Raw genomic sequence first — 18,524 nt, 5'->3', positions numbered from 1 at the left:
ACCCGCCACTTGCAGAAATAATATCGTTAGCCGAGTAACTATATACGAAGTAGTAATACAGTAAGAATATACGAGTAGAAAAATGATAATTTTAAAATATACACGTAATTTTCTCTACTTAATGTATTTATTATTTAAATATGTACATATCTTAGAAATAACATATCGACATAACATATTATCATTCGGTATAACTAGCTCCGGAGATGTGACAACTCAATGGGGAAGAACTCCAAATTCCTCAAATTTAAAGATCCGGAGGAAATAGAACAGCATTTGGTCCTATATTTCCACCCTCTGTAATATAAAATAAACAGGTATTAATTTAAATCATTTTGTAAGTCAATAGTAATTGTTAACTTCTATAAAATCACAAAAACGGACACAGAATATTAGATATTAATGAACAGTTAATCATTGGCATAGCTAGCCCCAAAGGGGCCCCATATCAAAGTTTGTCGCGGGGCCCTTTTCCACGACTGTTATGGGATAGTCCTAAAAAAAATTTTGTTCAACAAAAGAAGCCAAAACGCTTGTATAGAAATATATGCATTATTGTCACTGAAAATTTTACAATTTTATGGACCAAAGCTTACGAAAAAAAAGACAAAAAAACAAAGACAAAGAGTCGAAAAAAAAAAACAATAATAATACAGTTTACTGAAATTACATAAATCGTCAATATTATTACAAAGATTAAGGCAGGGCGATCCTTTTCTTCAATTTATGCCTAGAAAAAATAATGCGAGAAGCAAAAATCAATAGAGAAGGACTCCCATATCAAACACCAAGTTTTGGCATTTGCGGATGATGTGGTGTTGCTGGCAAGAGGAAAAAAAGAATTACAGGAAATAGTACAAAGAATAGTAAACGCAACGAAGAAAATGGGACTGTACATAAATGAAACTAAAAAAAATGTATAGGGTGGACAGATGTAATCATTTCAGGAATGGACAAAAGTTCAAAGTAGAAGTAGAAGAAGGAACATCATACGAACTCGAAATATTAGAAAGCTTTACATACCTAGTAGCAATAATATCACATAAACCGAACATTAAAGAAGAAATACAAGCTATAATAATGGCAGACAATAGGAGTGTAAATGCGCTTAACGGAATTTTGAAAAGCAAGTTTTTACCAAGAAAGGCAAAAATACAGTTGTTATGCAAAACAACTATACAACCAATAGTAACTACTAACACAATAGAAAATACTTCATCGAGACATGGACAATGACAAAAAATGAACAAAATTTACCGGAGATCTGGGAAACTTAAATCCTGAGGAAGATATATGGAGGCATAATAAGGAACGGTTTACGGATAAGAAGATCAAATGATGAGTTAAAGGAATTATACAATCAACCTAATTTAATAGGAGTGATAAAGGCACAGATACTTAGATGGCTAGGTCACCTAGAAAGGATGCCGAACACGACGACTTCAAAATGGGTACTAAACTACACTATAGCTTCAAAAAAGAGAAAAGGAAGGCCGAAAAATAGATGGAAGCAAGAGGTCGGCAAATATATGGAAAGAATGGGACTAGAAGACCAGAAAAGAAAAATGAATAACAGGAAGGAATGGAGAAAAATCACATATTAAGCCAAAGAAGATCTCAGTACATATCGAAAAGTGAAAAGTACATGGGCCTCTAAGGCCTTTAGTGCTATTGTATATTTACAAAATAAAAGATAATGAAATAAAACAAAACAATCTATTGCAAAATTTAAATAAATTGCAAATTACATAATACAACCTTAGGAACTATAGTATTTTTACTACAAAAACGTTATTACGTAGGTCAAAATTTTTGACGTAAGAGAACTGTCAAAACATTAGAATGTGACTTTTTATTATTGCCATGTTTATAATAAACATATCTAATAATGAAAAGTCACATTCTAATGTTTTGACAGTTCTCTTACGTCAAAAATTTTGACCTACGTAATAACGTTTTTGTAGTAAAAATACTATAGTAAGTTCTGCGTATAACACTCAAATATAGATAATAATAATCTCTAGTAAACCAAAGTCGAAAAATAAATTTGAATTGTTGAGATACATTGTTTGAAAACAGATTCAGTTTTTTAAGCCAAAGGTGAATGTACAGTTGCGGTCATTAAATAGTTTACAGGATTACGTATCTAGGAGCCGATTTTTAAAATTTTTACCGCGTGTAAACGCACCTTTTACGTCAAAATGACGTTACCAGTGGTGTACCTAGAATAGGTTGATTAAAATTAAAAAATCAAAATATAAATAATATATTTTACAAAATTTAACAAAATAAAAAGTATAGAAAGAAGTTTTTTGAATAAACTTGATTATGGTCTTAATAACGAAAATAAGGAAGTCTGGTTTTAAAATACCCTTTTATTTTAAATCTATTTTATATTAAATATTGATAAACACATCTTTGTTTGATTTTCCATATGCAAATATGGCTCACGTTTAAATCTGCAGCAACTTGCCTTAGTGACCAACCTTCTTCGAGTTTGGCAATTGCTCTTGCTTTTTGCGCATCACTCAAATGCATTCGAATCATTTTGGAGGAGTTTGATATCGTTTTATTTTATTTTTCAACACTTCTGAATTTTATGATAATCTTAATACATTAAAAATTCCACTTCCCGTCTACCTGAACAATTTGATATTTTCTGAAAATATTAATATATTAAAAACAATTTACGAGCATATCAAAAACTGTAAATATAGATTGTAGCAATAAAATTTACCCTGTATTTAAGAAATTTTGTTAAAACAAAGCAGGCATGTTTGTTAAAACAAAACAAACATGTTTGTTTTGTTGTTATTTTGTTTTAAACCCTGTAGATTTAAGTAATTATTGTATATTATAATTGAAAAAAGAAAAGAACAAAAAAAGAGAAAAGAAAAGAAAAAAAAAACAGAAAAAATAAAAAAAGCAACAAAAAAAAAACTAAGAAGATGTAAATCTCCGCGATCGGGTTTACGTCTTAGCGTAGTAAAAAAAACAATTTATAAAAAATAACAATAAAAAAAATAATAAAAAAAAACAAATTAACAATATAAAAAAAATGCAACAAAAAATACAAAAAAAAATTTACAAAAAAAAAATGAACAACCAAAACAGAGTATTATTTAGATAATAATTGTAGATAATAATGTTAGTTTGTTATGTATTTAGAGTTAGAAATACAGAAAAAATTCCTCTGATTGAAAAATCAAATTTGTTTGTTTTTAAAATAACAAAATGTCTGGCTAATTGGCTCGGCCAAGGCCATCAAATTCACTCAAAAAAAAAACACTTCTGAAATTTTGACAAGCATTGACTTTTTCAAATTTTTTGACTTTGACATTTATCAAATCCGTACGACACTGCTATTTTTGCAGTATTACAATGTAAAAATTAAAGTGTAAACTATTCAGTGACCGTAACTGTACATTGAAAATGGGATCAAACAAAAAAGCTCTATTCTTATGGTATAACGGCGAGCGGCCGGAAAATAGATACACATAAATATAATTTATAGGTAAAGAACAGATTATATAAAAATATACCCAAACATTACACTGTTTCAAATATTCAAAGTTAACGCGATTACAAAAATTGCAATTTGGCATTATACATTATACAATGTCTCACACACAGCCAATGGTGAATAGACAATGAAAAGTAGCTTGAAAACAAAAAAGTTCTGTTATGGAATAACGGCGAGCGGTAGAAAATACAATAGATACCTGTACATGAACATAATTATTTATATGTACAGCGTGTCTACTTAAGTTGAAAACATATGGGAAACTTTTTTATTATTAATTTTACGAAAAAAAGTTATTCTTTATAACAAGTTCTGCATGCCCCAAAACCTAAGATTCAATCATCAGATATAAAATTTTCTTAATATTATACGAGGTATGTCAAAAAATATGAATTTCGGTCAAGGGTAAAGTATCTTTATTTCTCTCAATATCGAAAAATCTTATAATAAAAAGTTGTTTGGAATTAAAAACGAAGATCAAATATGCAATTACATGCTTCTAATTGAAAAAAAAAATGTTTTCTCAAATTTATGGATAGGTACCTACCCAACATCGTTTTTAATTATTAACTCTTTTATTATTACTTTTACGAAAAAAAGGTATTCTTTATAAAAAGCTCTGTATGTCCTAAGACCAAAGATGCAACCATCAGATATCACATTTTATTAATTTTATACGAGGTATGTCAAAAAATATGAATTTTAAAGTACCTTTATTTTTCATAATATTGAAAATGGTTATTAAAAAAAGTTGTTTAGAATTAAAACTATGTTTCAATATGCAAGTACATCCTTCTAATTGAAATATTGTGAAATATAAAGGTACTATAATCTTGAGCGAATTTCATATTTTTTGACACACCTCGTATAAAATTAATAAAAAATTGATATATCATGGTTATGTCTTAAATGTTAGACCATGCAGAGATTTTTATGAAGAATAACTTTTTTTCGTAAAATGAATAATGAAAGAGAATAATAAAAAAGAATAATAATTAAAAACGATGTTGGGTACCTATCCATAAATTTGAGAAAAAAATTGTTTTCAATTAGAAGCATGTAATTGCATATTTGATCTTAGTTTTTAATTCCAAACAACTTTTTATTATAAGATTTTTCGATATTGAGAGAAATAAAGGTACTTTACCCTTGACCGAAATTCATATTTTTTGACATACCTCGTATAATATTGAGAACATTTTATATCTGATGATTGAATCTTAGGTTTTGGGGCATGCAGAACTTTTTATAAAGAATAACTTTTTTTCGTAAAATTAATAATAAAAAAGGTTCCCATATGTTTCCAACTTAAAGTAGACACGCTGTATATAAATAAACAATCCATTACACTAACATGTCGATATTCAAACAATATACACTATTTCAAAGCGTTTTAATAGTGAAATAATTCTTCAATTTCTTTAAATGGAATTTTGTTTCGACATGCTGCGGTAGGGCCCCTGAATGTCGGGGGCCCCGTATAATTGATACGGCTGATACGGCGGTAGCTACGCCTCTGAGTTAATGAATGGAAAAACTACACTTTTGAATTATTTGAAGATGAAAGAGTAGAACACTATACACTGCAAACATATATGTGATAGAGCACATGTGTATACAGGCAAAATATCAACAAAATTAGCGAAACACATAAAAAAGAAAGGAATAACACCAGCTTTCAGAACTTACAACAACTTAAGCAAATATATTAAGAACAATAAGAGCCGAAAGAGAAAACAACTACAGAGTGGTGTATATAAACTCATAATATGTGGTGACTGTCCAAAAACTTACATCGGTCAAACTGGTCAAACCTTTGACAAACGCATAGCAGAACACAAAGAGGCTTTCAATAATAGAAAAACAGATTCTACGTACGCACTTCACCTTCTAGACTAGATCATAATCATTCTTTTAATGAACAATTTCAAATTCTTCATATTCAAAATAAATGCCTTAAAAACTATCTTTATTAGAATCTATGGATATTAATAAATAAAAAATTACAGATATCATTCTCAATCATCATCATCATCATCCAGTCCTTTGCGTCCACTGCTGTACATAGACCTCCCTCATTTTTGTCCATTGTGCTCTATTTTGAGCACTTTGCATCCAATTTCTAGACATTTTCTTGAGATCGTCAGTCCAACGAGTAGGTGGTCTTCCTCTACTTCTTTTGTCTAATCTAGGCAAATTACTCAAGTAATCTCTTCGTCCACCTCCCATCACTGATTCGGGCGACGTGTTCGGCCCAGTTCCATTTCAGGGTGGCAATTAGGGAAATCACATCGGTAACTCCTGCTCTTCGTTTTAAGTCTTCATTTCTAACTCGGTCACGAAGCGATATACTCAGCATTGACCTTCCCATTTTCCTTTGGGCTATTTGCAGCATTTTAGAAGTTGTAGCTGTCAATGTCAAAGTTTCGGCACCATAAGTCATCACAGGCAACACACATTGGTCAAATGTTTTACGTTTTAAAGAAATTGGTATATCGCTTTTAAAGATGTCTTTGAGTTTTCCATAGGCTGCCCATGCTAGGTTTATTCTTCTTCGTAGTTCGCATGTTTGGTTGTCTCTTGTGATCTTTATTTCGTGTCCAAGGTATATGTATTTTTCCACTAGCCCTACTTCGTTGCCTCCAATATTGATATTTCCGCTAGGTACTAGGTTTGTCATGGATTTTGTTTTGGAAAATTTATTTTAAGACCTACACTGGCACACACTAACTGAAGTTCATGTAGCATTGTACATATCTCCTTGAGGTTGTCAGAGAATAAAACTATGTCGTCTGCGAATTTCAAATTTGTTAATCTTCTACCGTCAATATTCAAGCCTCGCTCTTCCCAGTTAAGTTTTTTACAAGCATATTCTAGTACTGCGGTAAACAGTTTAGGAGATAAGGTATCGCCACGTATCGCCCTGTCGGACTCCTCTGCCGATTGGGATATGGTCCGTGTTTTTATGTAGTTTCACCGACATAGTTGCGTTCTTCTATGTATTGTAAATTAACCTTGTGTATCGGTAGTCAATGCGGCATGCTTGTAGTGCTTCCAGAATTTTGTCAATTTCTACCGTCTCAAAGGCTTTATGGAAATCTACAAAAGCCAAAACGAGTGGTCGATTGTATTCGATAGTCTTTTCTATTACCGTTTTAATGCTCTGTAGGTGATCATTTGTTCCAAATGCGGTACGAAATCCCGCTTGCTCTATTAGCTGGTAGAAATCAAGTTTTTTCTCAAAACGATTCGTTACTATTCTTGTAAGGAGTTTGTATAAGTGACTAAGAAGGCCATAGGTCTGTAATTTTCTAATTCATGGGGATCTCCTAGGCGATAAGGTATCGCCCTGTCGGACTCCTCTACCGATTGGGATATGGTCCGTGTTTTTATGTAGTTTCACCGACATAGTTGCGTTCTTCTATGTATTGTAAATTAACCTTGTGTATCGGTAGTCAATGCGGCATGCTTGTAGTGCTTCCAGAATTTTGTCAATTTCTACCGTGTCAAAGGCTTTATGGAAATCTACAAAAGCCAAAACGAGTGGTCCATTGTATTCGATAGTCTTTTCTATTACCGTTTTAATGCTCTGTAGGTGATCATTTGTTCCAAATGCGGTACGAAATCCCGCTTGCTCTATTGGCTGGTAGAAATCAAGTTTTTTCTCAAAACGATTCGTTACTATTCTTGTAAGGAGTTTGTATAAGTGACTAAGAAGGCCATAGGTCTGTAATTTTCTAATTAATGGGGATCTCCTTTCTTGTACAATACAATTACTTCAGCATTGTGCCATTTGTCGGGTATATTACTATCTAAAAGGCACAGGTTTTTATTTTCTTAAGAAGACAAGTGCCTTCGATTTTGATTGCATCAGTAACTACACAATCTTCGCCTGGAGATTTGTTATTCTTAGCTTTTCTTAGGGTTAGCTTTATTTCGTCTATTGTGATTTCCGGTAGTAGTTCTGATCCTTGGTTGACAATGCCCTTATTTTCCTTGTTAATATTTCTGGTACTTGATCTTCTCTGCTATTTACTTTGCGTTGGCTCATGTACAGAAATTTGTAGAAGTCTTCAACTATTTTAAGGGTTTCCTCTCTGTTGGTTGTAATATGACCATTTCTATCTTTAATCTTTATTATCATTCTGAATGACCAACTTGAAACAAACAGCTCCCCACTTCTCAAACTATTCAGTTAGAGACTTTTAAGTGTAAACGCATAGTAAAAACACATCACTTAAGAAAATCACTCTGCCGAAACGTGACATTAATTTGTAATAAAATTTGTGGAAATATTGAAAACAAAAGTTTTCAGTGCTTTATTGTTAGTTAAAATGAACTTCCATCAAATTATTGCTATATCTTTCTAGTACTACTATACCTATAGACTATGGGGTGGCCAAACCGGCTCGCGAGCCACATGCGGCTCTTTGAAGAATGGCTTGTGGCTCTCGATAAATGTACCCGAGATCCTTATTTTCAATTTTGTGTTATTATTTAAAAAAAATTATTATCGTTCCATATGTGTTTCAGAATGTCTTTTAAATTACTGACAACAAATATGAAAGACCAAATGCAACTTTGTAACAAATTCCATTTGCATCCAAGCTAAGAGTGATATAACAAATCGAAAACTGCGTGAAAGAATAGAGAGATATTGCTGAGTCTTTTTTGCACTTGCTGTATTACAGCACGCGTTATTTTGACAGTAGAGCATGCGCAGATGTGATATCTGGCTTAACGCTGCGTTATTGGAAATACGGCCTGCAGTTATTAGGGGAGTCGTTACGCTGTGCGGTATTCGTTGCGCTATTTTGTTTTCAGGTTATGTTTGTTGTTTAACCTTTCATTTAAACCAAATTTATTCGTAATAATTTGCTAAAACAGTAGCAAACGAATTAGATTTACGTCTGATGACGATTTATGTTTATTAAAACAAGTTTTATGTCAAAATCCATTGACTTCTCCAGAAAATTTTACGTTAGATCAGGAAAACATGAATAGGGGATCAAGGATTCAATGATCATTTGTTTCTCTTGCTCGATATTTGGAAGAAAATACAAACCTTTCTTCCATCTAAATTAAATTCTGAATTTTGAGTACAAATTAGATAAACAACTAACAACTAATCTTAATCGAGCCGTAAAATACCGCAACCAAAATGTTGAGCAATACCTGCATTTATGAAACGTCTGAGAAATGTCAATTCTGTCAAAATAGCACGGTGTAAATAGCGCAACGTAGGCTGTGTTAAATTTGCAATATCTCTCTAATATTAAGGGTGACGCGACATAAAAGTCAGTAATCAACCCACTATAGACCGATTTGTAAATTTAGTCATTTTACTCGACTTAAAAAAATTTGTTACAATATTAAACTAGAAAAACTTAACGAGTAAATAAAAAAGCTAGAAAGAATATTGACCGAAGTCCAAAATTTATTTCAAGACTTAAAATATTTTAAATCGTCTCTTCATTTTTTTCTGAATTCATTTGAAATATATACATACTGAATTTTTGTATGTATTACCAATATATGACCCAAACAACATCTGGTGAATTAAAATTAATAGAGACGCAAGAAGATCAAGCTCGAAAATAAAACTATAAGTCGACGCCGATTACCGAATTTTGGAAATTTGTACCAAAATCCAAGTACATACTCTAAATTAAAAAAGGATGCTTGTCGAATTATTTCCATATTAGAAACAACGTACTTGTATGGGCCATTTAATTCCATTTTAAAATTCGTGAAATCCTAACACATATCGGTATTAACTAACCAGCATCTGAAAGAATTACTGAGAAGTGCTACCACAAATTATTCACCAAATTTTAAAGAATTATCAAAAGAAGGAAAACAAATGTTGAACAGAGAAAGAAACGAAAACATTAGAAACATGCTAATACAGGGGCCAACAGAGAAAAAAAATTGAAAAAAGAAACCTGAATTGGTTTGGACATATAACTGGAATGAACGAGAACAGACTAGTAAAGAAGGTGGCAGATGCCAAGAGACAGGGGAAAAGAAGAAGGAGCAGACCTAGAAAGGGGTGGATGGAACAAATCCAGGAAATCGGAGCCAAGAGACGCAACACAGCGCAACAGGTGAAGGAAATGGGAAGAAGGCCGGAAGGCGTGGAAGAAATGGGTAAAAGATGGATAAGTGATAGATGATAGCAAAGTTAGACTCTCTTATTGGACATAAGGACAACGAGAAGAAGAATAAAGAAAACAAAAATGTAATTAAGTTTAAATATTTCGTAATTTTATTTCTGTTTTCAATAAATAAAAGTTCTGTTAAAAAACATTGTACATACCTTCTTTACATACTTTTTGAATACGTTTTTAATTGCGGCTCGCGAAAAATTTTAACTTACGAAAAGTGGCTCTGGCTATCAAGGAGCTTGGCCACCCCACTATAGAGTAGAAGTGTGGACTCTTAAGTGAGGCTATGTTTAAACGCTTGGAAACCATTGACATGTGGATACACAGACGACTACTAAGAATAAACTGGGTCGACAGACTGACAGAGTTAGAAATTAAGTGTCTAGTCGACTGAACCAAATAACACAACTGGTCAACATAATAAAGAGAGCTGGAATACATCGGTTACATTATGTGACACCTTGAAAATTATGAACTTTTGTATCTGATCATTTAGGAAAAGATCCAAGGTAAACTTGGTCCTGGTACAACAAGAAGATCATGGCAGAAAAATCTAAGACAATGGCACGGAAAATCGATTAGATAATTATTTAGATCTGAAATGTTCTGCACAAAAACACTTGGATGAACCCAAAACAAATCTTTATTGGACTACATATCAAATACAACTGGTTAATTCTTTTACCTGTAACTGACTAAAATATAATGCGATAATTAGCAATACATGAGCGTCGTCAGTGGGGTTTATAATTACATGGCCAATACATTACATCACCCCACCCTAAAATCCTACTTATAACTAAATTTAGGAACACAACAAAACTAAACTCCTAAATACTATATTTCGAATCCAAAACGTTTTGGGTCTTTTCTAGATCTTATTGGACGTCTATGTGGGATGCCTGACTCTTGGATAACATCACTATCATTTTGAGAGTCTAGCTGAGGCTCCCCACCTAGATTTCCTGTTGAGCTTGTAGCGGCTTGGATAACATTTTCCTCGTTATTTTGAATATTATTTTCCTCTGAACTATCGTGCATCGTCTCCGCAAAGGTAATACCTTCTAAATTACTATTAAAAACTATTTTAATTTGATTACAATGTCTTTTCCACGTAAGTTTACTCCCTAACGGATTTACCAAATATGCTCTTCTACCTAAAATTCGTAAAATCTTTGCTTTGCACCACGACACCTTGGTGTTTCTATAATCTTTAACTAAAACGATATCCCCCACTACAAACTCTACCTGTCTCCTCCCCCTATAATATTTCTTATTATTTTCTTGCGCTTGCATCAAGTTACGTCTAATTTGTGTTAAATCAACTGGGTTTGATTGTTGGTTTTGTAAATCATCAGGTTTAATTAAATCTAGACGCGTTCGCAAAGCCCTTCCAAAAAATATCTTAGCGGGAGAAGTACCTGTCGACAGGTGCACTGTGTTCCTATATGTCAATAAAAATTTAGACAATGATAAATTAATATTCCTTTGATCAATATCTTTTAACAAAAAATGCTTGACTGTTTTAACGCTATTTTCAGCGGCACCGTTGCAATGTGCTGAAAAAGGAGGTATTGTTATATGTTTAATACCATTAATTAAAGTAAAATGTTTAAATTCTTGCGATGTTAGCTGCGGGCCGTTATCGCTGACAAGTACTTCCGGTAAACCATAACGAGCAAAACACTCCCTAAGTTTAGCAATCGTAGCCATTGAGGTGACTGAAGACATTGGACAAACTTCTACCCATTTAGAAAAAGCATCCAAAATGATAAGAAAATGAGTTTTTCGCGTTTCGGCAAAATCTATATGCACGCGTGACCAAACATTTTGAGGAATGCTCCAGCCTTGTAAGGGAACCTTAGGAGGATCTGCCTGCATGTGCTGACATGGAATGCAGTTCTTGCTGAGAACTTCAATTTCTGTATTTAATGATGGCCACCAAATATAAGACCTAGCTAATAATTTCATCTTAACTATACCAAAGTGAGCTGAATGCAATTCATTCAGTAATTTATTTCGTAGTTTACTAGGAACAATTACTCTTTGTCCCCACAATAAGACGCCATCTTCAATAGATATTTCATTTCGTTTAAGGAAATAGGGTTTAATCTCTAATTCAACATTTGTGGGCCATTTGGCCATAACATATTCAGTTACACGAGACAAAATCGGATCTAATTTTGTTTCTTTCCTTATATCACTCACATTAATAGGAATTTCTTCGCTGTCTGCTAAATAATTTAAATTAACAGTTTCCTCTATATTAAACTTAGAAGAATCTAGCCTTATCGGCTTATTTGAAGGCAATCTACTTAAAAAGTCTGCTACATTTTTTTGTGTCGATACATGCTTTATATTAAAATTGAAACCACTTAAAAATACTGCATATCGCTGCAATCTATTTGCCGCTGTAACCGGTATCCCATTTTTAGGGCCAAAAATGGATACTAACGCCTTGTTATCTGTGATTAAATTGAACTCCTTCCCATATAAAAATTGGTAGAAACGTTTGATTCCCCACACTATAGCAGTTGGTTCTTTATCTAGAGTCGAATAAGCCTTTTCGGTATCGCTGAGCGTTCTACTTGCAAAATAGATTGGTTTCTCGCTACCATCTTTCAAACTATGCGAGAGAACAGCTCCGATCCCATAATCTGAACTATCAACCGTTAAATTTAATTCTAAGGTTGGCTCGTAATGAACTAATACTAGATCTGAAGCTAACATTTGTTTAATAGTGTCAAAAGCTAATTGACATTCTTCATCCCAGTGCCAAACTACATTTTGTTTTAAAAGCTTATATAAACAATGAACAATGTTTGGGAGATTTGGAATGAATCGATTATAATAATTTATACTTCCCAAAAACGATTTTAGTTGTGTCACATTCGTAGGTTCTGGGATATCCTCAATAGCCCGAATTTTATCTTGACTTTTATGCAAGCCCCTTTTATCAATTATAAATCCAAGATAAGATACTGATTCCGCGAAAAACGTACATTTTTCTTTTTTTACTGTAAGACCACATTCTTGTAAAATCGCTAAAACTTTACACAAATTCTTAGTGTGTTCTTCCCTATTCCTTCCTGTAATTAGAATATCATCTAAAAAAATAGATATACTTGGCATATTGAGAAATATTTGTTCCATAATACGTTGGAACTGGGATGGACCTGATACAACTCCGTACGGTAGACGATTAAATGCAAATAATCCCTTATGAGTACTAATAACCGTATATTTCCGAAAATCTGGATGAATCACAACTTGCTGATAAGCTTGACTCAGGTCAATTTTAGAAAACTCTTGACCACCCTGTAAATTAGCAAATAAATCATCGATCCGTGGTAACGGATATTTATCCGCTTCGATAAAAGGATTGATAGTTATTTTGAAATCACCACAAATCCTAACACCTCCATCATTTTTTAAAATCGGTACTATGGGTGTTCCCCATTCCGAAAATTCAACTGGAGATATAATGCCCTCCTGAACCATTTTATCTAATTCCATCTCTACCTTGTTTCTTAAAGAAAAAGGAACCACTCTGGGTTTAAAAAATTTAGGTCTGGCATCTGGTTTAATATTAAATTTTAACTGAAATTTATTAAATGTGCCCAATTTGTCAGAAACTACAGTGGGAAAATCTTTCATTAACCACCCCATTATTTCATTATGTTTATCTGCTTCAATAAAATTTAGTTCCCTGAAACCCATATTATAACACCTAATAAAATTTCTACCTAGCAAGGCTGGAGTTTCTCGATGCATAACATAAAAATCCAAATTATTTGTTTGTTTTGAAAAAGTTACTGGTAAGTTAATTTTGCCCTTAGGATGAACCTTGTCTCCCGAAAAATTAACTAACGATACATTAACTTGAGATAACGGTTGTGTATTAAAATATTTGTTATAATATATACTAAAAGGTAGGACAGAGACCGCGGCGCCCGAATCTAATTCAAATTTAAACATTTTACCTCTAATACTGATATCAATATATAAATTGGCGGATCATTATTTGCTGATATACATAATACAGATGATTCAGTTCCTTCTTCCAATAAATTTAAAAATCTATTTCTACATACCCGTTTTAAGTGTCCTCGAACGTTACATAAATTGCAGATATAATCCTTATAGGGACATACTGAAGGCGGATGTCTTTTAGCACACCTGAAACACTTTTGAACACTACCACTGAACTCATCACGATTAAAATCCGAACTATGTCTCTGCATCCCTGAAGTTGAAGGTCTAGTCTCCTTAAATCGCCGTTCTTGTTGATGTGCTCTGCCATGTGATACTTGCAATATTTCCTTACTGCAACTTCCACTCGTTATTTGACACACCTCTCTTTCTTCTACTGGTTCCACTTTCACCACACTTCTGCTATCTACTTCGTTAATGCCAGTTATTGCTGCTTCTTCAATTTGTGCTGTTTCCATAGCTTTATTAAATGTGATATCTGACTTCAGTGCAAATAGCGTATTCTTTACTTTTCCCTCATTATATTTTGAAATAAACATATCTGTTAATTTCGTTTCCAAATTATTTCCAAATTCACAAGTACCGGCTAGTTTTTTTTAACGTACACTCCAATTTTGTACACTTTCACTTTTTGTTTTCGAAGCACCATAAAACTTTGCCCTTTCTACCCACACTAAACAAGTTTTGTTATAGTAGCTATCTAGGCTTTTTACAATGACATTAAATTCACATTCTTCAGGTTTTTTAGGCACGGACAAGTCGGATAACAAGATATAAGCTTCTTCTGAAAGGCTATATAACAAAATAGCTCTTTTAATATTAACATCTGTAATTTCTCTAGCGATGAAATATTGTTCTAGTCTTTTTATAAACACATTCCATTCACAAATTCTGGGATTAAATTCCAAATTTAACGATAAATCTAATTTCCCGTTTTTCGACATTTTGTATTCACTCATACACACTTTAAAAACGTTTTTATCTTCGTCGCCATGAAATGTTCTGCACAAAAACACTTGGATGAACCCAAAACAAATCTTTATTGGACTACATATCAAATACAACTGGTTAATTCTTTTACCTGTAACTGACTAAAATATAATGCGATAATTAGCAATACATGAGCGTCGCCAGTGGGGTTTATAATTACATGGCCAATACAAGATCTATTGTCAAAGTTAGTCAAAGTTGTTGTCAAAGTATGGCATCCTACGACTCATAATGCAAGGAAAGATAGATAATAATAGATGACAGAAGAAGCATCGGAAGAAAACGAATTTCATGGCTGAAGAACCTGAGATGGTTTGGATGCAGCTCAAAACAACTATTTAGAGCTACTGCACAAAAATTAAAATAGCTATGATGATTGTCAACCTCCGTAGCGGAGATGGCACCTGAAGAAGAAGAAGAAGTTGTCAAAGTTATGATAGCGAATATGGTAGCCAACATGATATCCAACGATCGATAACGGTCATGTAACTATAAGACATAAGAAGAAGAACAAATTATTGTAAAGTACCCCGCACAAACCTTATGGAAATTAGGTCCCAATAGATTTCGTTCATACTTTGGGAAAATACTCTTTGAAGCATCCTGATAAAAAGTTCTTATGGGCTCAACTCAATCGTATGAAGATTTTTCAAGATATAGAGGCACAAACTCGGAAAATTATAAGATTTACTGGGTATTCCAGTTCCCTGCGTTACTGGTTATCTGGCAACATGTAGAAGTTTGGATCAAGGAAAAGTACTAGTAGTCTAGAATTTTTTCCTGGCTAGCCAATGGCGACCTTTACTTTGACCTTGACCTTCAACGGACGTCATCTTCCAGAGTTTCGAGGGTTTTCGGCATTAAATTGATATAAACAGATTACTCATGGGTTTTTGGGATCGCTAAACACGAATATGCCATAAGAATTGACCTCCGCAGAATGTGGTGGCCAGGGCCGTTACCGGCCCTGGCCTTTAATTGATGCAAATGAATTACTGGAGGGTTTTTTGAAGTCACTAAACACGAATATGCCACCAGAACCGACTCCCGGAGCACCTGGTTTCCAAGGTCAATGAAAGGCGCTCCTAGAGTTTCGAGGGTGTCTTTGGTACTACATTAATGTAAACGGATTAGTTATAGGTTTTTGGGATTGCTGAACACGAATACGTGATCAGCACAGACACAAGAGCACCTGGTGCCGCAGACAGGTTATCTTCTGGAGTTAAAAACCTAAGAGTAATCCATTTGATTCCTCCGAAACTCCAGAAGATAACCTGTCTTAGGCACCTGTCTGTGTCTGTGCTGATCACGTATTCGTGTTCTGCAACCTCAAAAACTTATGACTAATCCGTTTGCATTAATGTAGTACCAAAGACCCTCGAAACTCCAGGAACCCCTTTCATTGACCTTTGAAACCAGGTGCTCTGGGAGTCGGTTCTAGTGGCATATTCGTGTTTAGCGACCTCAAAAAACCCTCCAGTAACTCATTTGCATCAACTAAATGCCGAAAACCATCGAAACTCTAGAAGATGACATCCCTTGCAGTGGCCCTGGTCACCACGTGCTGCGGAGGTCAATTCTGATGGCATATTCGTGTTTAGCGATCGCAAAACCCATGAGTAATCTGTTTATATCAATTTAATGCCGAAAACCCTCGAAACTCTAAAATATGACGTCCGTTGAAGGTCAAGGTCAAAGTAAAGGTCGCCATTGGATAGCCACGAAAAAATCCTAGACTACTAGTACTTTTCCTTGATCCAAACTTCTACATGTTGCCAGATAACCAGTAACTCAGGGAATTGGAATACCCAGTAAATCTTATAATTTCTTAAAATCCTTCATACGATTGAGTTGTGCCCATGAGAACTTTTTATCAGGATGCTTCAAAGAGTATTTTCCCAAAGTATGAACGAAATCCACTGGGACCTAATTTCCATAAGGTTTGTGCAGGGTGCTTTAACATAAAGAAAGAGCCTAGCTCAATTTTAAACATATAAACAAGGTCAAAGTCTCAAGAAGATATATATCAAAAGATACTAACCTTGTGGCGGATTGCTGTTAACTTGTGTTTCGATCTTGAGATTGGGTAATAAATTTGGTACTGGAGCAGCTTAAGAAAAACAAATTATTGTAAATGTAACATAAAGAGTAAAGAGCCTAGCTCAATTACAGTTGAGTCCACGATTATTTACCCGTGCGTCATTAAACCTGGCGAGACAAAACACATACTTTTTATTTAGCAATATTCTCTTCCACGCATGAAACTAAAAACAAATCAGCTACCGCCTGTTATTAAGTAAAAACACATGTTATTTTTATGAACGCTCTAGACTCAGTAGGTACATTGAAAAGAGAGAGGTATAAAAAAAGACGCTTGGGATGTTTTCAGATTTTAAGTAGGTACAATTTGTGACGTTTCTGGTTTGTTTACTTTTGTAGCTGTCAGTGTCTTAAATTTTTTGCTGTTTTTTGTCGAATTTTTGCATAAGTTTTTTTATATAACACAAACAGTTGTTTTCACAACTAATTTTATATTGAAGTTTGAAATTTTATGGCAAGTGTATTTTATTTTGTCATTAATTTTTACAACATACAAAGCTAACCTCATTCACATAGTTAAGGAATGGTTGTGTTTAAGTTACCGACCAAGTGAATAAAATGACAAAAAGAGTTTATTAAGCTACTTTAAATGTAGCTGTAATTCGGCACCAAAATTTTAAAGAAAAACTTACTTTTGACGTTCTATTTATTTGATTGATAACGTCAAATTTTTTAATATAACCCGTGATCGGAGCAGTGGCCACTTTCTGTCACTTGCTGTTGCGTTTAGTAAATTTACGACTTATTTCTTCTTCTTCTTCAGGTGCCATCTCCGCTACGGAGGTTGGCAATCATCATAGCTATTTTAATTTTTGAGGCAGTAGCTCTAAATAGTTGTTTCGAGCTGCATCCAAACCACTCTCTCAGGTTCTTCAACCATGAAATTCGTCTTCTTCCGATGCTTCTTCTGCCATCTATCTTTCCCTGCATTATGAGTCGTAGGATGCCATACTTCTCGCCCCGCATCACATGTCCGAGATACTGTAGCTTCTTTTCTTTAATTGTAAGTTCAACTTCCTTTTCTTTACCTATTCTTCTCAGTACTTCATTGTTTGTAACTCTATCTACCCAGGAAACCCTCATAATTTTTCTATAGGTCCACATTTCAAAGGCGTTAAGTCGTCTCATTGTCTCTACATTTAACGTCCATGATTCCACTCCATAGTATAGAACACTGTAGACGTAACATTTTGTTAGGCGTACTTTAAGAGCTAATGTTAAATCTTTGCTACATAGGACCTTTTTCACCCTCATAAAATTAGAACGTGCTTTTTCGATTCTGACTTTTATTTCTGCAGTGTAGTCATTATTTTCTGTTACAAGTGTTCCTAGGTAAGTGTACTTTTTTACTCTTTCGATCTGCTGGCCCTCTGCTATCAAGATTTCGTTAGTATTATGGTTGTTTTTACTAATTTTCATAAACTTCGTCTTTTTGATATTGAGAGAGAGTCCGTACTCCCTACTACACCTTACTATTTTACTCATGAGTCTTTGCAGGTGTTGTAAACTATCGGCTATTATTACTGTATCATCTGCATATCTGATGTTGTTAACTAAGACTCCATTTACTCTTATGCCGACTGTTTCATCTTCCAGAGTTTCTCGCATTACCTCTTCAGAATAAGCGTTAAATAATAGAGGTGATAGTATGCAGCCTTGCCTGACTCCTCTCTTTATTTCCATTTCTTCAGATGTTTCTTTTTCAATTCTTACTATTGCTCGCTGATTGTAATAGAGGTGTGTTATTAGTC

At 33.8% G+C, this 18,524-nt stretch overlaps 1 protein-coding gene across 2 annotated transcripts in view; it reads right to left on the bottom strand.

Annotated features, from left to right (window-relative positions):
- Positions 1 to 108: 108 nt before the first annotated feature.
- The window catches only part of LOC126879416 (liver carboxylesterase 1-like), a 52,755-nt gene continuing 34,339 nt past the window's right edge, over positions 109 to 18,524 (bottom strand). The window contains exons 11-12 of one of the 2 annotated variants that reach the window (XM_050642422.1): positions 16,715 to 16,783; positions 109 to 297 (exon numbers count right to left, since the gene is read on the bottom strand). In XM_050642422.1, coding sequence (XP_050498379.1) covers positions 248 to 297; positions 16,715 to 16,783 — 119 coding nt within the window. In that variant the 3' untranslated portion in view covers positions 109 to 247. The remainder of the gene's footprint in view (positions 298 to 16,714; positions 16,784 to 18,524) is intronic. The other variant, XM_050642423.1, reaches the window with a different exon arrangement.

The sequence above is a fragment of the Diabrotica virgifera genome, chromosome 2, assembly GCF_917563875.1.
Source record: "Diabrotica virgifera virgifera chromosome 2, PGI_DIABVI_V3a".
Lineage (NCBI taxonomy): Eukaryota > Metazoa > Arthropoda > Insecta > Coleoptera > Chrysomelidae > Diabrotica > Diabrotica virgifera.
This window is presented reverse-complemented; position numbering and strand designations above follow the sequence as displayed.